General features: G+C 43.6%; 1 protein-coding gene across 1 annotated transcript; it reads left to right on the top strand.

Moving 5' to 3' along the window:
- The first annotated feature begins 1,042 nt into the window (after positions 1-1,042).
- APOD (apolipoprotein D) lies at positions 1,043-19,193 on the top strand. The gene is made up of 5 exons (XM_006753373.2): positions 1,043-1,147; positions 4,542-4,690; positions 11,237-11,358; positions 15,443-15,531; positions 18,691-19,193. The coding sequence occupies exons 2-5, from the start codon at positions 4,568-4,570 to the stop codon at positions 18,924-18,926; spliced, it is 570 nt and encodes a 189-aa protein (XP_006753436.1). The 5' UTR covers positions 1,043-1,147; positions 4,542-4,567; the 3' UTR covers positions 18,927-19,193.
- The last annotated feature ends 2,631 nt before the right edge of the window (positions 19,194-21,824 follow it).

The raw sequence follows: 21,824 nt of genomic DNA, 5'->3' as shown, positions 1-21,824 counted from the left end.
GAGAGAAACATTGATCATCTGCTTCCTGCATGCCCCCCACGGGGGATGGAGCCCACAACCCAGGCATGAGCCTTGACCAGGAATTGATCTGTGATTTCCTGGTTCATAGGTCGACGCTCAACCACTGAGCCACTCCAGCTGGGCTGTTGTTTTAATGTTTATAAGGCTTAATTATATAAATTTTTCTCTATTACTAACAAATTTGAAAATGAATTTTACTTAGGATCTAAGTATCCTACAGAGGTACTATCTTATCTATATGCCACCAAAAATACCTCCTGCCTATAACAAAGGCGTGGAATCCAATTCATGAGTCTAAGCTGCTCATTCCACAGAGATAGATAAAGCCCAACCAGAAGTACCCTTGGACTTAAACCCCACCCCAAGCAGTGACTGGGAGGGTCATTAAAGGTACAGAGAGGAGCTGCAGAAGACACCTTTAGCATTCTCAGCTTTTACCCCAACTGTTGCAGAACTGGTATCTAGCCTATACCCCAAGCTCTGATGGAGACAGAAATGGCCGTCTCTACTTCACAGTGGGGAGACTGAGGCCCAGAGAAGTAAGTGTACCCAGGATCACACAGAAAGTCAACTCCAATCCCGAAACTTCACTCTGTTACCTAAGCCACATTCCAGGCCAGGGACCACATGGGGTAGAACCCCTGCTCCATTTCAGGAAATGGCATTGTTGATTTTTCATTTACACAAAAATGAAAAATAAACACCAGATGTTTGAAAACATTGTAACTCATCCTTACTGGAACTTCAAAGTGCAGTCTGACTAAGAAAATTAAATTAGAAAATCCACATAGCAAAAAAACCCCACAATATTTTGAATGAAATGCACTTTGTCTTTCTCTCTCACACACACACACAAACAATATCTCATTGTTTCTTCTTCAGGGAGCAGCTGTGAAGGAAATTGGGGGAGGGAGATGGTCAAAACATTTCATCTTTGTGTTTTATACAGAGCTAAGCTTTTAGCCCAGCCCTCCTGGAACTGCAGGGGGGTGTGGCGTGCATTAAAATTAAACGTCAGTGACCTGATGAAGCTTATAAAATAACCTGGGAGAAGCCAGTCACCCAAACAAGGCATCTCCAATTGGGTGGTTTTGCATCTGGAAACTGCCTTCATCTTGATAAAAAGGTACGCACTGGAGTTTTAATTTTTATTTGGAATGAATAATGCTTAAAACGGAGACAGTCTTGACTTTCTATTGCCCTTTTTCAGCTAAAAATTCATAACTAACATGATTATGAGACTGACATGCTGCCTGCTGCTGTAAGAGGGCCACTTAACTATCATGATCAAGGGCTTGTGTCAGTAGCTTTGCAGACTTGATCTAATTTTCCTCAAACAAACTGAGGTTCAGATATCTGAAGCAACAGGCCCAAGATAAGACTGCCAGCAAATGCGAGAGTTGGGGTGCCAACTCAATGTTGACTCATCTCAAAATATTCTACTTGCAATATGTACCCTCTCTGTACTAACTGAGACAATTGAGAGAGCTTTCCATACACCAATACTATATTAGATGAATTCTCGGGCTTATTATCCAAATGCTCATTACAGTAAAATACTGAAAAGTGAACTGGAATTGTGTGGATAGAAAATGCGTTTAACAATATGGCACAAAAATGTGTTCTTCAGAAGATATGTTTTCTTGTTAGATTCAATAGCTAAATGAGTTTTCAAGACTCATTTGCTTGTGGAAACATATTGTATGTTACCACGTGAAATCTAAAAATCTAGTCCTTAATGTTCTTCAGCTTCTTGAGATCAGAGACCAGATCCACGCTAACAGGCAGGTGTTAGGAGTGCAGCCTTAGGAGATCTGGTAGAAGTTCTGGCTCCACAGCTGACCAGGACGTAAGCTGGGCAAACTGACCTCACTGAGCACAAAGAGAAGGTCAGTGTTGGATCCTTCCAGACGGACGGTTTGGAGATTCAGTGCCTGGCACATGTAAAATCCGAGGCCAGGGCATCTGGGTAGGAAGCTCAATGAATGTGAGCCGTGGTTCTCAGAGTCAGTGCTGGCCCAGTGGATGCCCCTTAGAATTATCCTTAAATTATTTACTATTCAATTAAAATAGTATTTAAATTACATATATTTTAAAAATATTTAAACTCTTCTCATTGGGACAATCTTCCCATTCGTATTAATTAGAAGATGCAAAAATATGTTATATATACCCAGGTTCGTAGATATGTGTTAATGATGTGATTTATCCTCAGCAGGTACTCAGTAAGTGTTAGAATTAGAATGGAAGGGACATTGAAAAATTATGGATTTTAGGAACCCTTTCTCTCACAAAAAAGTTTTGACGATAGGAATAAAATTCCTGCAATAAAGAGGTATCTTTGGGAGAGATGCAATCAAGGGGAATTAGCCTTGCTCTGAAATCCTCCTACAGAGCTAAAAAACATATTTCAGCCCACAGTAGAACATTTTGTAATAAGAGAGTTGTCAGCGCAAGATGTGGAACTGACTTTTGGTGTAACCGTCATGTGGTGAGGTGAGACTCATCAGGCTACGGAGGTGGTGTGCAGAAGGAAGCCTGGCTCAGGGCCGCTGCAGAACGGGCAGCTGGAAATGGGGTGCGAATCCCAGCTCTCTGCCCTCTGGGCCTCAGCTTCCCACATGTACCCCTGGCGGGGGGAAGGTGGGGGAGGGTTGGATAAATGACCTCTAAGGTCCTGTCCAGTGTTTGGGACCCTCTGGAATGTGTATAATGTGTGGCCCTCCTTTGAGGTTAGATCTCCTGGGCAAGGCACTCAGTGTGGCGCCTACTGAGGGCAAAAGTAGATCTAGCTCGAGTGGTTCTAAGAGCCTCTTGGAAATGGATGCAAATTTTTGTAGATTTAGGCTGGGTTTCTGCAAATCCATCATCCCTGAAAAAGTTACATGGTGGTAGGTCTGATGGGAAATGGGGCTTCAGAGACTAAGGAAGGTGGTCCCCCTACCCTGGCAGACTTGCTCAAGGGGAGGACGCTCAGCCATCACCCCTCCCCACCGCCACTGGCAGCGTTTACTCATTACGTAATTTTTCTTTTGAAAACCAGCCAAGAAACTTCCAGAAGAAAAGATATTGATCATTAAAGTTATTTGAAGGTTTAGAGACTCATTATACAGTGGTGATAATTATTCCTATTATGACACATCCTTTTAAATGCTCAGATCTGAGAACATTTTGCTTGCGTGGATTCAGTCCTCCTCATCACAAGGAGAAAGGCAAAGAGCTGGAAATAGCTCTTGTGCAGTTACAGGCAGGGAGCCACACAGAAGAGAACAGACTGAAGGCAAGTCAGTGAGAAAGGCAGGGAGCAGTCTGGGAGCAGACCCTGCCAGCAGCCCTGCAGTGCCCCACCACTCCCACCCCTCACCCCCACCCCTACCCCGCCGCCACACCCGCCCGCTGCCCCTCCTCAAGGCAGCTTCTGCTGCCAGAAGGGTGCTTTGGGCAGAAATACTTGTTGCAAAGTTGCATGCCAGCTACTCATCCTCTAGTTCATTGCACGTCTATGAAAAATATCCCCAAAAGAATGTAAAAAAAGAAAAGAAAAAAATCAGAAACAATCATTTGTTTCTGCTTTTCATAGTAATAGTAACTAGCATTTATTGAACATTTTCTCTGTATCAGACGCTGCTCTAAATGCTCTATGATTTTATTTAATTCTCACAAAACTTCATGAGGTGGGTGATTACTATTCCTACTTAATAGACCAGGAAACAGAAGCATAAATTGGACACAGTTATACTTACTAGTAGTAGGTGGCAAAGCCAGAATTCAAAACCTTGACCCGGACCCCGCTGCTCCCTGTCAAGGTTTCCAGCCCTACTCCTGGGGTGATAAACAGCTCAGCAAGATTGGGGCAGGGGTGAGGGGTGAGGGCAGGAAGGCATTTCTCTTATGAGTTCCATAAGATACTAAACGTTATAGTGGTTTGTTTTCATTCTTTTCTCTCTCATGGTTCACTGGACAGCTTCAATCTCTCCCTTTGCTGTCTGCTGCCCCACATTGTTTCTGTTCACTCAAATATATACCATGCCTGACACCACATGGTTCTGTGGAGGAGTCCGAGGAGAATCAGAAACAGTGTTCACCCTTGAAAAATGCCTAATTTGGTGAGGGGAAGTGGTTGCAGCACAAATCCAACAAACTCTAATGTCAGGCAGAGTGTGCTCTATGCAGGTGCAAAGGCTCTAGAGCAGCGGTTCTCAACCTGTGGGTTGCGACCCCTTTGGGGGCCAAACGACCCTTTCACAGTGGTCGCCCAAGACCATCGGAAAACACATATAATTACATATTGTTTTTGTATTAATCACTATGCTTTAATTATGTTCAATTTGTAACAATGAAATTAGGTAAGGGGGTAAAGGGGGTGGAGGGGACCTCACAGCAGTGCTGACAGTTCAGGTGGCCCCTGGGGGATACCGGGCTGAATGGGAGAATTGCCCACAAAGGGACCGGCCAGCCCAGAAATCTTTCTCCAGAGATTGCTCAAAAGACTCCTGCTGCTTTGCTTCCTCCAATTCCAGGTTCCATCTCAGCCACCAGCCCCAAGATGGTGACTGCCCTGCTGCTGCTTTCGGCACTGGCCGGCCTCTTCCGTGCGGCAGAGGGACAAGCATTCCATCTTGGGAAGTGCCCAACTCCTCCTGTGCAGGAGAATTTTGACGTGAATAAGGTGTGGTAAAAGGCTAACCTCCCGCTTGTTTTCTGTCCCCTGTTTGAATGGCACCCTACAAGGCTCAGTTATATCGTTCTGCTTTGATGGCCACAGCAAGCCTGGGGGGACCTACTTACCTTACGTGTGCTTCTGAGACAAGAACTGGGAGCAGGGAGTTTCTGTAAGCCAATACCAGGAAGCACCAGTGGCCATGTAGGAAAGTGAGACAGAGAAGGCAGAAAAGCAATAAAGGCTGCTTTCAGGAGCAGGCTACTCTGTGAACAACGGGGTTCAATCCTGCTGAGGATCCTCGGAAATGTGCGGAATGTACCTCAGATTGTCCCAGGGATGGGTGCCAGTGAGCCGTGGGAGCTCCGGTGGCAAAGCTGTCGGGCAGAGAAGGAGACCGAGGGTCAGTGTGTGTGGGAATTGTCTGTGGCTGGAGTAAACCCAAAACAAAGGTGGACGCAGAGGACACGGGACCAGGCATCAACAGCAGTTGCTGCAGTAGCGTTGTCCCCCATTCTACTGATGAGGAAGCTGAATGTCGAAGCGTTTATAACCTACCCAGTCACACAGCTACTGAATGCAGACTGGGATTCAAAACTCGGCTTCCCAGCAGTGCAGAACACCCACTCAAACAGGGCCTTGGAGAGGACAGAACTCCCTAAGGCAGTGGTTCTCAACTTTCCTAATGCCGCGACCCTTTAATACAGCTCCTCATGTTGTGGTGACCCCCAACTGTAAAATTATTTTCGATGCTACTTCATAACTGTAGTTTTGCTACTGTTATGAATCGTAATGTAAATATCTGATATGCAGGATGTATTTTCATTGTTACAAATTGAACATAATTAAAGCATAGTGATTAATCACAAAAACAATATGTAATTATATATGTGTTTTCCCATGGTCTTAGGTGACCCCTGTGAAAGGGTCATTCGATCCCCCCAAAGGGGTCGCAACCCACAGGTTGAGAACCGCTGCCCTAAGGGGCTTTCTTGTTACCTGCACTAAAGAAATATCAATATAACCAGCTCACCCATGTAGGGCTTTTCTTCCTCAAATTAGGCCCAGCCTCACTGAATACCTGTGTGGCCAGGGGGATGGAGCAGCAGAAAGAGGTGCTTTTGGATGGCATGATTTAGAGGCTCTCATTGTTGCTAACTCAAGGCTAGAATCTCCCCATCCTATATAATAAAGAGGGAATATGCTAATTGACCTTCACACCATCACAAAGATGGCAGCACCCACAGCCAATAAGGAGGATATATGCTAATTGACTGCCACGCCTCCAAAGATGGCAGCACCCACAGCCACAAGATGGCTGGCAGGGGAGAGCAGTTGTGGGCAATCAGGCCAGCAGGAGAGGGCAATTAGGGGCTACCAGGCCAGCAGGGGAGGGCAGTTGGGGGCAACCAAGCCTGCAAGGGAGGGCAGTTGGGGGCGATTGGGCCAGCAGGGGAGCAGTTAGGTGTCAATCAGGCTGGCAGGGGAGTGGTTAGGGAGTGATCAAGCTGGCAGGCAGAAGTGGTTAGGGGCAATCAGGCAAGCAGGTAGGCGACTGGTTGGGAGCCAGCAGTCCTGGATTGTGAGAGGGATCCCAGATTGGAGAGGGTGCAGGCTGGGCTGAGGGACACCCACCCCCGTGCACAAATTTTGTGCACTGGGCCTCTAGTTAAGATATATTCTCCTTTGTAGAAGTTTGGATCTCTCTTTTAAGAAGCAATTCATGCCCTCAGTGGATAGTGTGTTGGCTTGTGGACTTGAAGGGTCCCGGGTTTGATTCCAATCAAAGGCACATACATGCTCAGATTACTGGCTCGATCCCCAGTAGGGGGCATGCAGGAGGCAGCTGATCAATGATTCTCTCTCATCATTGATGTTTCTATCACTCTCTCCCTCTCCCTTCCTCTCTGAAATCAATAAAAATATATTTTAAAAAATAAGAAGCAACTCACTTGTTATGAATAACATTGAAGTTGTTATCAGTCACTCACAGCTCAGTGTGAATGAGTGTTGGGACCTCAAAGAGCATGGATAAAGGTAGAGAATGAGGGAAGAGAGCTCAAAGCCTGAAAGGGGTAGGGTGAAGGGGCACCATCGATAGAGTCCAAACAGGAAGGTGGGTAGGAGAGCTACAGTACACCAAAGTCTACATTGACTTACTGCATTAATTATTAAGGCTGATTCCTTTATTCAGGTATAGGAGGCTTTACAGAAAAAAAATCCAGAGAATTTGAGTTACATTTCAGTTTGGGGATAAAAATCCCAAGATACTTTAGAAATTATAATTGATCTGTATTTACAAAAGTCCTTTGAGATATAAAGCAGGGAGTTTTACTGAGATATAATCCATAAGCTATATAATTTACCTATTTAAAGTGGTTTCACTTTCAGTGGTTTTTTAGTATATTCAGTTATGAAACTATCATGGCAATCAATTTTAGAACATTTTTAGCATCTCAAAAAGAAACTCCATACCCATTAACAGTTACTCCCCACTTTCCCCCAACCTTCTCTGCCCCAGGCAATCAATAATCTATTTTCTCTCTGTATGGCTCTGCCTATTCGGGACATTTCATAGAAATGGAATCATACAATAGGTCTTTTGTGACTGACTTCTCTTACTAGCACAATGTGTTCAAGGTTCATCCATGTTGTAGTATAAATCAGTACTTCGTTTCTTTTCATTGCCAATTAATATCCTACTGTATGGGTTATGCAACATTTTATTCATCAGTTCATTTGGGTTGTTTACACTTTTTGACTATCAGGAATAATGCTGCTATGAGCATTCGTGCCCAGGGTTTTTTGTTTGCTTGTTTGGTTTCATGGACATACGTTCTCAGTTTTCCTGGATATATATCTAGGAATAGAATTGCTGGGTCATATGGTAACTCACATTTAACCTTTTGAGAAACTGCCAGGCTCTTTTCCAAAAGACCTGCACCATTTTATATTCCCACCAGGAGTGTATAATTCTCATTTTTCCATATCTTTGCCCATACTTTTTATTGTCATATTTCTGATAATAGAAATTTTTAGTGGATATGAAGTGGTATCTCATAGTGGTTTTGATTTGCATTCCCTTAATAGCTAATGATGTTGAGCATCTTTTCATGTGTTTATTGGATATGTGTCTGTTGAAGTCTATTGCCCATTTTCAATTGGGTTATTTATCTTTTAATTATTGAGATATAAGAGTTCTTTTTAAAAATATATATATTTTATTGATTTTTTACAGAGAGGAAGGGAGAGGGATAGAGAGTTAGAAACATTTATGAGAGAGAAACATCGATCAGCTGCATCCTGCATCCCCCGCCCCCTTACTGGGGATGTGCCAGCAACCAAGGTACATGCCCTTGACCGGAATCGAACCTGGGACCCTTCAGTCCGCAGGCAGACGCTCTATCCACTGAGCCAAACCAGCTAGGGCTAGAGTTCTTTATATATTTTAGATTCAAATTCCTATCAGATATAGGATTTGCAAGTTTCTTCTCCCATTCCATAGATTGTCACTTAACTTTAGTGACACATATAAGTTTTTAATATTAATGACTTCTAATTTATCTATTTTTTTTCTTTTGTTGCTTCCATTTTTGGTGTCATATCTAGAAAGCCATTGCCACCCTGGCCGGTGTTGCTAAATGGTTAGAGTGTAAACCCATACACCAGAGGGTCACAGGTTCGATTCCTGATCAAGGGCTCATATCTGGGTTGCAGGTTTGATCCCTAGCCCCCGTCAGGACGCATGCAGTTGGTAACCAATCGATGTGTCTCTCTCCCTCCCTTCTCTCTTTCTACCCTCTCTAAAAGTCGATGTAAAAAATATCCATGTGAAGATGAATAACAACAACAAAAAAGCCATTGCCTAATCCTAGGTTATAAAGATTTACTACTATATTTTCTCCTAAAATCATTTTAAGTTAAATTTTGTATATAGTATAGTACAGGGGCCCAACTTATTCTTTCACATGTGGATATTCAGCTGGCCCTATTTGTTAAGAAGACTTATCCTTTCCTCATTGAATAGTCTCAGCATTCTTGCTGAAAATCAATTGACCATTTATGTAAGAGTTTATTTTTGGACTCTGACTTCTATTCTATTGATCTATATGGTTATCCATATGCCAGTATGATACAGTCTTGATAACTATAGCTTTGTGGTTAAGTTTTGAAATCAGAATGTATGAGTCTTCCAACTTTGTCTTTTGGCTATTTTGGGTCCTTTGCATTTCCATATGAATTTTAGGGTCAGCTTGTCAATTTCTGTAAAGAGTTTGTTGGGAGTTTTAATAGAAATTACATTAAATCTGTATGTATATCAATTACCATCTTAAAAATTTTGTTTTCCAACTCATGAACTTAAGATATCTTTCCATTTACTTAGGTCTTATTGAATTTCTTTCAACAATGTAGTTTTCAGAGTACACGTTTTATGCTTTTCTGGTTAAATTTACTAATATTTCTAAGCATTCTATTTTTTGATGTTATTATAAATAGAATTTTCTTAATTTCACCTGCAGATTGCTCATTGTAAGTGTAGAAAGAGATTTGATTTCTGTATATTGATCTTGTAGCCTTTAATTTTGATGAATTCATTTATTAGTTCTAATTCCTGATGTGTGTGTGTATGTGTGTGTGTGTGTGTGTGTGTGTACCTTCGGATTTTCTGTGTACAAAAATTATGTCATCTGCAAATAGAGAGTCAAACTTCTTCCTTTCCAGGATTCTTTGTAGACATTGCATTCTCCTATGTAGGAAGAGAAATTGAGACCTTAGAATCTGGGAAAAGCAAGAAAATAGAGTCTCCTCTACAGCCTCTGGAAAGGAGCATAACCTTGCCCACATCTTGGCTTTAGCACTGTGAGACCCGTGTCAGACTTCTGACCTACAGACCTATAAGAAGTAAATTTGTGTTGTTTTACACAAACTGTAGCTTAATATATACACTATTTGCACCTGACTCTTTTTTTATTTTTTTAAATATATATTTTATTGATTTTTTACAGAGAGGAAGGGAGAGAGGTAGAGAGTTAGGAACATCGATGAGAGAGAAACATCGATCAGCTGCCTCCTGCACACTCCCCACCGGGGATGTGCCCACAACCAAGGTACATGCCCTTGACCGGAATCGAACCTGGGACCTTTCAGTCCGCAGGCCAACGCTCTATCCAAGGGGTGGGCAAACTTTTTGACTCGAGGGCCACAATGGGTTCTTAAACTGGACCGGAGGGCCAGAACAAAAGCCTGGATGGAGTGTTTGTGTGAACTAATATAATTCAAAGTAAACATCATTACATAAAAGGGTACAGTCTCTTTTTTTTTAGTTTTATTCATTTCAAACGGGCTGGATCTGGCCCGCGGGCCGTAGTTTGCCCACGGCTGCTCTATCCACTGAGCCAAATCGGTTAGGGAGCACCTGACTCTTTTTATTGAAGGTACCTTGGAGATAATTACACATTACACTTTTATTTTTATTTTTTTAAATATACTTTATTGATTTTTTTTTTTACAGAGAGGAAGTGAGAGGGATAGAGAGCTAGAAACATCGATGAGAGAGAAATATAGATCAGCTGCCTCCTGCACACCCACCTACTGGGGATGTGCCCACAACCAAGGTATATGCCCTTCACCGGAATCAAACCTGGGACCCTTCAGTCCACAGGCCGACCCTCTATACACTGAGCCAAACTGGTTAAGGCTACACATTACCCTTTTAGAAGAGGATGTATAACATTCCACTGTTTAAATGTGTCATTATTTACTTACTCGGCCCCCTACTAATGCTCACTGAGACTGTTTCATGTCTTTTATTATTACTAATTGTACTGCAACAAATAATCTTGTGCATACATTATTTCTTTCACTACATTTCCAGAAGTGACATTTCTGGGCCAAACAGTATATGTATATTTAGTTGTGCTAGATATTGCCAAATTACCCTCCGTGAAGGTTGTAAATTGGTTCAGTCTCTATGCCAGGCAATGTATGGAAGCACACAGTTGCCCACTTCCTTTAAAGTTGACTCCGTACACCAGAGTTATGAACTGAGAGCAGGCCCCAGTGGAAGAATGATACAGGTCTTCTAAATCCTGATCATCTGCCCAAAGCCTCTGAAACCAACTCCCTGTGTGGGGTCACATGAGGAGAACTCAGTCACCTCTGGAATCCCACAGTGAACATATCTAACTTTGTACACAACTCAAAGATGCCTTGAAGAATCATAAAACATTCGAGATGGCACCTTACATCATCTAATCCCTTACTTTGACAGAGATTCAAATTTCACATAGATTTTTGTCTGAAGGGGACACTGAGAGCACATCTAAATAAAGAGCACTTTAGGAATAGAAGGTGGCATTCAGTCAATGCCGACACATCCGAATCACTTATTCTCCTCTGAATCGTTATCTTGCTCAGTTGCTACTGGGAACAACGCAGCCCATTTTGCCTGGTTTCCCCAGGAAAGGGCTCTGCTCTGAAAGACAACAATAGAGGAGAGTTTGCAGGTCCCCAGAGAGCCACAGGGTTTTGCTCTACTTGTTGTTGTCTCTGCAGTATCTTGGAAGATGGTATGAAATTGAGAAGATACCGGTGAGCTTTGAGAAGGGAAGCTGCATCCAAGCCAACTACTCGCTAATGGAAAACGGAAACATCAAAGTGATAAACCAGGAGCTGAGGTGAGTTCAGGCTGTGGCGTCAGAGGCGTTGCACATCCTGCAGAGAGCTGTCCTGGAGGGACCGGGTGTCCTTGCCGTCTGGTTCAGGGAGGGTTCGGCCATGGCTGGGTCAGTCTGCCTGCTCACAACAGGCCCTGAGAGGAACGCTTTTGGCAGGCAGGACCGTGGGGACGAAAAGTCACCCATTTCCCTGCCCACTTGCTGACCACCTATTGTGCACTGGATCCTGCAAGAGGCACTGGGCACTCAATGGTAACCCAACCTTCAGGGTTCCTGTTCTCACCGCAAAATAGATACTCTGGTAGCAAAGGACATCAGGGACCATCTTGTCTGACCTCCAAACCAAGAGAGAAGCCCTTCCTGTACAGCTACTGCCAGAGGCATCCAGCTTTGCTTGCAGCTTCCAGGAACTGGGAGCGCATCACCAGCCATGACAGTTTATCCCATCTTGCAACAGCTTCAGCTATTAGAAAATGCCTTTTCTTATTAAGCAAGGATCAAATACATATGGAGCCACATACTAGGTTATGTGAACAGGCTATCCTATACAAGTGCACCTTTCTGTTAACTGCAGGCTTTTCCAGATTGATGTTTGATCCCCACAATCACATTTTGAAAAGCAGCCATAAACTTTAAAAATCCTCAGGAAAGCTCCTACCCACCCTCCATCAACAAAGATAACAGCAACAATAAAAACAGTAACTAACAGTTATTAAGCATTTCCTATATGCAAGGCACTATTCTGCATGTATATCTATAATAATAAATAAATAATATGCTAATTAGACTGGACATCCTTCCGGGACGAAGCCAGGGCTGCAGCTGTGGGATCCAGGCAGCCGCTGCGGCTGCAATTGCCTATTCTCGCACGAATTTCGTGCATCGGCTCTAGTATATATATATATATATACATGTGTAAGTACCTATATGAGTGTGTATGTACATTCAAGAATAAACTGTGTTTCACATAGTCACAGCTGTAAACCTACTTTTGCCCTACCCAGTATATTGATATAATCCCATAACAACCCTGAGGTAGTGCTATTATTAACCCCATTTTTTAAAAATATATTTTATTGATTTTCTACAGAGAGGAAGGGAGAGAGATAGAAAGCTAGAAACATCGATGAGAGAGAAACATCTATCAGCTGCCTCCTGCACATCTCCTACTGGGGATGTGCCCGCAACCCAGGTACATGCCCTTGACCGGAATTGAACCTAGGACCTTTCAGTCCGCAGGCTGACGCTCTATCTACTGAGCCAAACCGGTTTCGGCTATTAACCCCATTTTTATAGGTAAGGAAACTGAGGTACAGTGAAGTAAAGAAATTTGCCGAAGGGTCACACAGCTTATAAGTGATGAAGCTGAGATTCTGACCCAGGGAGAAGTGACACGGGAAGAGAACTGGAGACAGACCAAAGAAAAACAGAAAAGGCTGAGAATATAGCAGTGTCCTTCCAGTCCCCTATAGGCTCTGAGAATTGTGTTCAACTTCAAGAAAATAACTACAGCCCCGCCTGGAAGTTACTCAGGCTCAAAGGGACCTTCTGCAGCCATCCTATTATCCACTCAGCTTCCAACAATGGGTCGATTCCCTGACCTGCATAAACCAAAGAAACAAAGTAAGGACCTTGAGGGTCTCTAGGGAAAAATTCAGCTCATTCAGAGCCCAGGAAGGGTTACAGGAACTGAGTTGTAGACACCCAGAAGAGCTCACAGGAATTCTGTAGGCCCTAACGTCGCAATGACTTTATTTCAAATATTTTGTTCCGTTCTATGACCAAGAATCAGACAGTGACACAAATCCCAGCACCTAGGTGATCTCCCCACCTCTCCTTCAGAGTTAGCCAGGATCCTGAGTGTTAGGTCCCCTTGCCTCTCGGGTCATACCTGGTTAAGGTACAAGGAGACACGAAGAAAGGTTTGCTAGTTCCGGAAAATGGTCTCATTTCTCCTTCCAGGAGTCCTGCAGTGAGTGGAGCAGAGAGTCTGAGCTAAACATTAGACACTGTCAGAGAATTTGAAGGCCAAAGCAGCTGGCACAGGGTTGGGAGCTAAAGGGATCAGGCTTTTGAGGAAGGCGGCCCGGCTTCAAATCCTGGTTCTGCCACTTAACTAATGACAAGACCTTAGATTAGTTGTAATAATCCTCTCAGCCTCCCACTCCACCTGGGTAAAATGGCAATAATCATAGCACCTCCCCCCAGAGGGCTTTGTGACTAAGAGTGAGGCAACACATGTAAAGCACTTAGACCAGTGTTTGGTGTGTATTAATCTTTTAATAAATATTTCCTATTATTGTTCATCTGCTGCTACTTTTGAAAAATTCATGCATTTTCCCATGAACAAGTTATGAGTTTATGATCAGAGAGTGGTGTTTTAAAAAATGTTCTGGAGCACAATGCAAATGATAGTGAAAAGGGGAAAAGCCTGATGGGAAGAGACTCGTTTGTTGCTAAGCAACTGTATGCAGTTAGAGATGGACCATCTTCCCAATGGCTGAGTTCCAGGTGAGAGAGCAGGGCTCTGTCTGCAGCCCTAATTAACGATAAGCAGACAAGGCATCCAGGATCAGCACAGTAGTTCCGATCCTCCCTTACCCGGTGCTTGTTGGCTGGTTTCTAGGATATTCATCACCGCTAGCCAAAGCCTACTGACTTTCTGACACATACTATTGCTCTAATTTTACTTCCCCCCCCGGAGGACTGATCAACAGGTAGCTCCTCTCCCGGCTTCCTAGGAAGAGCACCCTGGAGTCTGAGCACCCTCCCTCTGTACTGCCTCCATCCCCAGGCCTTTCTGCTCTCCCCGGGGTCCATGAGGTCACTGGGAGTTATCCAGAAATGAGGCTATCTCCCTCCAAAAGAGCGAAAGTATTTCACACACCCTAAGACCATCACTTTTATATATGTACCATTTTATATACCACTAAGGAAGAAATGGCACTGCCAATTGTAAGTGTAGGGTGGCATTAGTTGTAAGATGCACATTTCTTCATATTTAATGTCTCTAAGACAGAGGTGGGCAAACTTTTTGACTCGAGGGCCACAATGGGTTCTTAAACTGGACTGGAGGGCCGGAACAAAAGCATGGATGGAGTGTTTGTGTGAACTAATATAATTCAAAGTAAACATCATTACATAAGAGGGTACAGTCTTTTTTTTTTTTTTTTTTTTTTTTTTTTTTAGTTTTATTCAATTCAAACGGGCTGGATCTTGCCCGCGGGCCGTAGTTTGCCTACGGCTGCTCTAAGATCTGGATGCACCTGAGAATCACTGAAATAAGGTGTTTGCTCATTGCCTGCTTTACCTGGCGTACAATGAAATCTCCCAGACTCAGTCAGAAGCTTGCTGAACTGAAAGGGGTCTCAGAGTTCATGTGTATGAACCCTTTTATGGGAAAGATGATCACTAAGGCCAAAGAGGGTCTTGCAGATCTCCAGGCTCCATGTTTTGGCCTCTTCTATTTTAAAAAAGTGAATTCTTAGTGTGCTGGGTTGTTTTGTTTGTTTTTCCTTCCCCCTCTCCCCCTTTTTTTTACTTCCTCTTTCTGGAGCCTTGCAGACCACTACATACAGTCCAAAAACCAGTGTTGAAGTGCAAGGGCCTAATGTAGTGTCTAGAGCAGTGGTTCTCAACCTTCGTAATGCCGCGACCCTTTAATACAGTTCCTCATGTTGTGGTGACCCCCAATTTCATTGCTACAAATTGAACATAATTAAAGCATAGTGATTAATCACAAAAACAATACGTAATTATATATGTGTTTTCTGATGGTCTTAGGCCACCCCTGTGAAAGGGTCATTCGACCCCCAAAGGAGTCACGACCCACAGGTTGAGAACCGCCAGTCTAGAGCATTGCAATTGCTGCTTTTCATTTCCCCAATGTCTTCCTCCGCTTGGTCTCAGAGGCAGTCGCAAACTGAAGAGGAAAGACTAGACCTGGAGTCTAACCTACCTTGGAGATCCTCTTGAACCAGAAATCACAATGTTGGCCACTATGCTTCTTAAGTGTAACAAATCTTGCCTTTCGTCGGTTTTTGGCTTTCGTGAGTTCAGGTTATTTTTTTTAAACTCATTGCAGAGCTGATGGAACTGTGAACCAAATTGAAGGCGAAGCCTCCCAGAGCAACTTTACCGAGCCCGCCAAGCTGGGAGTAAAGTTTTTCTGGTGTAAGTATCCACTTCTCTCAGGAGGTTTCCGGGACAGGAGATAAGCAAACTGAGGGCTAGAGCTCTAGGCTGGATACGGTTGTGTCCCATCTGCGTGTCAATAATGATTCAATGCATAATTATTTATTGAGCACCTACTCCATGCCAGGTGCTGAGCAAGTTGCTGGAGATGCAATGATGAGGAAGACAGAGCAGGCCCTTGCCCCTGAGGAGCCTACATCCCAGTGCGGATAGTGACAAATACCAAGGCCGTTTACTATCAAACTGTAGTGAGTGTTGCAATAGAGGAAACACAGATTGGCCCACACAGCGCTTGAGCAGTAGGAGACCCAATCCAGTCCTGTTTCCTAGAGGAAAAGGAAGCCTAAAAATTAGTAGTTATTAGCAGAACAACTAACATGTACAAAAGCTTAGAAATAAGAAATTGATAAGAGTAAAGGTAAGTCTGAGTCCTCGTTCTGTCTGCTACTTTCCAGCCACATTGTTGGGGTCCCTGAGAAATATTTAATCGCAGGCATTTGCCCTCCAAGTTCTGGAATAACTGAGGATTGCACATATGCAACAGAGAAAGTGCCATATATTAGTTTTATTGCTGAATTAATTAGGTTAATTCAGCTCAGAACTGTGAGACTTTTTTTAAAAATATATTTTATTGATTTTTTACAGAGAGGAAGGGAGAGGGATAGAGAGTTGGAAACATCTATGAGAGAGAAACATCGATCAGCTGCTTCCTGAACACCCCCTACCAGGGATGTGCCTGCAACCAAGGTACATGCCCTTGACCGGAATCAAACCTGGGACCCTCAGTCTGCAGGCCGACGCTCTATCCACTGAGCCAAACTGGTCAGGGCTGTGAGACTTTCTAATGCCAAAAGTGCTTGGGAGCACCTCTCCCCACCTGTGGGGCAGACACAGAAGTGACCAGCTGCAAGAGGAATCACTACCCTCCTCCCCCATTTCCCCATTGATTAAGGGCCTAGAGTGGGCAGAGAGGAAGTTCTTATTCTGTAGACCAAGATAGGAATGCTGGGAGGAGGAGAAAACAGTTCTTCCCACACATATGCCTGTGGGCAACTAACTTCACATCTACACCTAATGTTGTGTAGGTAAACTAGATAACACATGCTCTGTATGTTGTAAAGGCCTTTGTACAGGCCAGTTTCTCTTATGGTTTCTACAAATAAGAAGGTGAAATAAGGAAAAGCTAGATGACAAGAGGTGGGCTAGAAGGGGTCAATGGGTGGGGGGAGGGGACATATGTAATACTTTCAACAATAAAGACTTAAAAAGAAAAGCAAAAAAGCTAGGTGATATAGGCACAGTCATTGGACTAATTAGAGGCAGAGTTGGGACTAAAACCTAGGTCTCCAAACTCTAAGTTGAGGGATGGGGATGGGAGGGAAGGTCAAATATTATGGGCACAACCTTCTTAAGGAGGCCAAACAGGAACTAAAAGAGGCAAGAGTTGTTGGCAGGGGAAGTAGAGGAGGAAGGGATTTATTGTTGAAGAGGTCAGATGTTTACACTGGGTTTTGCAGAGTGTATGGGAGATTATGGGAAAGGATTTTCCAAGTGGAGAGGATGGCATGAGAAAAGGCCTGAAGGGTCCATGAAGTAGAAGACAAGACTAGGGAGGGTCTCCAAGGCCATGTTAGATAACTTGAAGGTCCTATCCTAAACTTTGACAGTCAAAGTTTTCTAATAAAGAGACATGGAAGTTTTCTTTACTAAAAGGAAAATATCTGGGTACACTTATGCATGAGCGCTAGACCCTGTGGGAGGAAGACAGGATATGCATGCCTGAGTGTGGGCAGTGGGGCATGCTGCTGCTGCTGACATATCACTCAGGGCTGAAGAGCTCTCAGTCCAGCTGGGAACCCACAGAGCAGTTGACACTCCACAGTAGCAGATATATGGTAAATATATGCTCTCCTGAGTGAGCCAGGCAGGTGGCACCAACCGTGTTAGAAATGTAAGTCAGAAACAATACTCAGTCTAGCTCCTGCAGCCTTGTCCAGGCTTCTGTCCAGACACCCTCCAAGTGTTCTTCTGTTTTTATATTTATAAGCAGGTAGAAAGTCAGAGGTCGGAGGGATGTTGGTGGGTGGTCATCTGAACTTGTCCTCTTGTGTGGTCCTGATAATCAGTTGGGTCCTTGACCTCCAGCCAAGCTCTAACCACGCTCATACTGCCTCCTTTGTCCAGCAGCTTAGCTCTGGTTTGACTTGGCAAACAGTGAGATTATTTTTGATGGAGGGGGTAGGATGCTTAAAACCCAGCAAATCACCCAGGACTGCATATGTGTCCAAGTCTTTTGTTCTTATGCTGTCAGCACACATCTATCTCCCATGCGGGTCCATCTTCCACTTAACTTTAACAAGCTGTGCTATGAGTTTTCCTTGGTTTGAAGCTTGGCCTTGGAGGTCAAATTCACAGAGGAAATTTCTGGATTCAGATGGAGAGGGCAAATACCCTATCTCTCCCCTTAACGACCCCTTTAATTTTGGGCTTTCAAAGCTATGTAGCTATCAATCAATGAATCTTCATAGACCCTTTGTAAAGAAGAGCTTATAACTTGTTACCACCTGATTTACTATATTCTTAAGAATGGAAGGATTTTCAAAGGACAAGCAGGAAGAGAAAGAAACAAACCAATGTTAGCCACTACCTCCTCCCTTGGTCAAGTTCTAGAGGAAACTGGGTGGTACAGACTCAGAAAGCCTGAGGCTCCTGACCTTACATTCTTGACTCAGCTTAACTCAGTAGTGCCTCTATATGCACTAGTGCTAATCTAGGGGGTCCAGCCAACACCCCCCGCACCCCCCCCCCCACACACACACAGTTACTATGGGCTTCTAGAGACCAATCTGCTATCAAGTCCTACCAGGGAGGATCAGGAATGCTAGCTCTGAACTCTGGCTGCATATTAGAATCACAGGGGACTTTTTAAAAGTACCAACCACCTCCATATCAGAATCCAGGGAAGGGTGGGGATGGGTCTAATATTGGTCAAAGCTCCCACACAACTCCTACATGAAGCCAGAATTAAGAATCACTGATTTAGAAGAACCAAGATCCCAGAATCTGGCTTCCAGATCCTGCAGATGAAGGTTTCTCTTGCTCTGGTCCCTCCTAATTCTGCCCTCCTCTGGTTCTCAGTGATGCCTTTGGCTCCGTACTGGGTCCTGGCCACCGACTACGAGAACTACGCCCTCGTGTACTCCTGTACCACAATCATCTGGCTGTTTCATGTAGATCATGTTTGGATCTTGGGAAGAAACCCATCTCTCCCTCCAGAAACAGTGACCCATCTAAAAGATATCCTGACCTCTAATAACATTGACATCGAGAAAATGACCATCACAGATCAGGGGAACTGCCCCAAGTTCCTGTAATGAGGCAGGAGGCTGCATTCACCCCACGTTCCTTCTTTTGCTTTGCTTTTCCCCCACCCCATCCACCTCTCATGACAATAAGCCAACCCACCGTGGCGAACCATCGCAACTACAGAAGGAAACTTAACAGCAGGAGCCAGTGGAGAGGAACTCAAGGAAAGTTGGCCCAAACACTTACCCGTACACTACCTGTTTCCTTGCATGCCTAATAATAAACTTTTTTGCTGACCTGCTGTACTCACAGTAAATTCTGATTTGGAACAATTATTGTGGATTTTAGTTATAAATTTATGTTTGGAAATTCTTAATCAGTTGTGTTGGAAAAAAAACACCTAAGTACTGAACAGTTTAAGTTTAAAGGTAACAATCCTGTTTCTGGAAAAGGAAAGCTGATGGCAAAGACATATTATGGATGACACGGATCCAGGTGCCCCTTCTGCATCAGGTGCTCCTTTGGGAAAAATCTCTTAGGGTTTCCGACTCTCTGACAGGCAGTTTCCCTGAAGCATTTACTTTCTTATCAGGAGGTCTTCAGAGTCAGGCTGAAGAATGGGACCATCTTAGGTCTGTGAGAATCTATCAGGGAGAACTTATGGGAAGTTTTTTAAGAAAAACTTTTTGGGGGGGAGGTGTCTTTCATTCAGCTGATATTTACTGAGGCCCAACTGCATTCCAGGCATTAAAAGCACAGAATCCCTGTCCTCCCACAGAGGTTCACAGGCCAGCGAGGGAGCCTGGCGAGTTAAAACGAAATTATAATCCAAGCTGAAGAATGCAGAGTGGCATGAGAGGCATGTGGAGGAGCCCTGGGAGCTCCAAGAGTCTCCAACCCTGCAAGACACAGGCACCCACAAGGTTGTACAGTCACGCCTCCGGGGGTTCCAGCTTCAGGGAGTCAGGAACCTCCTTGAGATTTTTTTATATTGTGATTTTCGAAAGCAGAAAGACCTTAGAATTATTACCCTGCAATTTCATTTAGCTCACGTAATATTTATCATCTACTTCTCTTGAGAACTGTAACAAACTTGAAATGAATAGAAAATGAAACCATATGATTTGCTTTTTGCCTTTTTAGCCTGCATATAAAATATTAATTTCCTTGAGCACTTGAGACACTTTAATGCTTTATATTGAAGGTTATAAAAATTCCAAGGATCTTAATATGTACAATTTTCATTTTGCTAGCTACATGTGATCTCAAATTGTAGCTTTTAGTTTGACATTCTTAAAGGCTGAACCACTGGGCAAAAAGACGGTACAGAGGAGGTAGGAATTGAAGGAGAAGACCCTCTCTTCCCAGCTGTGCCTGCTGCTGTGCCCTGCGCTTTACCATAATGCCCACTCCACCGCAGGGCACGTGGCTCCTCTTCTAAAATATAGTTCTTCCCAAGAGTGTTAAGCTGCTTATCTATCTCTTATCTCATGATCCAAAGTAAGTTGTGATTGCATTCCTCTTAATAGCTGTCTGGTGACATCTAAAGCAATGAGCGTGACTAAATGTTGTACCTGTTCCAGTGTCTTGCCCTATACATAAGCTCAAAATTTTACTTAAATGAATTATTGAATGGGTGGATAGAGGATGGACTTGAAGTTTGTTTTCAGGGTTTTTTTTGTTTTTGTTTTTTTAAGGGAAAGGAAACTATTAAACAGGTATTAGGGATGACTGAATCTGAGGTAAAAATTGGGAATCCAGAGGGCGGCATCGGGGAAGCAAGTGTCTAGAAGAAACATGGGGGAAACAACAAAAAATCCTAAAGGGAGAGGAAGAGAAGGCAAGTGGGAAATAAACAGCAAAATAAAGACAATAGTATATAATAAATCCTCCTGTGCCCACCTTCAGCTCCAACAGTCATCAATGTTTCACCACCGTTGCTTCAGCTATCACCCACCTACCCCCAATTTTTTAGAGTGTTTTGAAGCAAACCCAAGGTATCACATCCTATTATTTTTCCCATGGCTATCTATGTATAAATCTCTAGCAAATACACTTTATAAACAAACAACAAAAAAGCAAGGTTATGCTTTGTATCTTGAAGGTGCTCCGAGGATACAATCTCTATGTAATTTAAAAATTATTTTATATAATCTGGACAAAGGGGACTATGTATGCACAAATGTTCAGCATAGTTTCACTTGTAGCCCCCTAATTGAAAGGAGTTAAATTAAAAGAGCAGAGCATAATAAAGAGCTAATATGCTAATTAGACCAAACAGCAGAACCACCGTCTGGAGGACATTCCGGATTCTGGGGCTACAAGGGCCAGCCAAAGCAGCCAGGGCTGTGAAGGCTGAGCCTCTTGCATGAATTTCATGCATCGGGCCTCTAGTGGGATCATAAATTATGGAACAGTCATTTGATGTAATGTTGGGCATTCTTTAAAAGACTACACAATCATATCGGAGCTGGTGCCTACCCACCCACACTCACTGCTAGGAGAAGGGAGGGTAGTTCCTGCATATCCTTTGTTGTCTGCAGAGCTAGAATCTTGAGCATGTGCTCCACCTTCCCACCCACGCCCGAGTGGACCAAGATATGTCAACCTGAGCTAGTGACAGCCAATCCATGGGATAAACAGAAACCTCCGATTTGTTTGTGGCCTAACTGAATGGAAAAGATAAATTAGGCAAATCAAATCAGGATTTGACTTTAAGTGATCTAGAGAGAGATGACTGAAAATTGTGGAATTGTAGTCATGCAGTCTGGGGTGGCCATTATTGACAATGCACATCTGAAGTTAGGAGAGTACGGAACAGAAATGCAAAAATAAGCAGGGACCCCATTAAAGGCCCCTGAAGGAGCAGCTTCAGTGACTGATGGCTTTCTGGGTCTCCCCCGCTCCAATGCCTCTGGAGCTTCACTGTTTAGGTTCCTGTCCTTGAATTTCTCTAGGGTTAGGCG

The sequence above is a fragment of the Myotis davidii genome, unplaced genomic scaffold (assembly GCF_000327345.1).
Source record: "Myotis davidii unplaced genomic scaffold, ASM32734v1 scaffold571, whole genome shotgun sequence".
Classification (NCBI taxonomy): Eukaryota; Metazoa; Chordata; class Mammalia; order Chiroptera; family Vespertilionidae; genus Myotis; species Myotis davidii.
This window is presented reverse-complemented; position numbering and strand designations above follow the sequence as displayed.

Bases quoted from the DNA above. Each gene is read 5' to 3' on its own strand.
- APOD (XM_006753373.2), top strand. From the start codon at position 4,568: ATGGTGACTGCCCTGCTGCTGCTTTCGGCACTGGCCGGCCTCTTCCGT. The intron at 4,691-11,236 runs GTGTGGTAAAAG...TTGTCTCTGCAG, and splicing joins AGAATTTTGACGTGAATAAG to TATCTTGGAAGATGGTATGA. The intron at 15,532-18,690 runs GTAAGTATCCAC...TCTGGTTCTCAG, and splicing joins GGGAGTAAAGTTTTTCTGGT to TGATGCCTTTGGCTCCGTAC.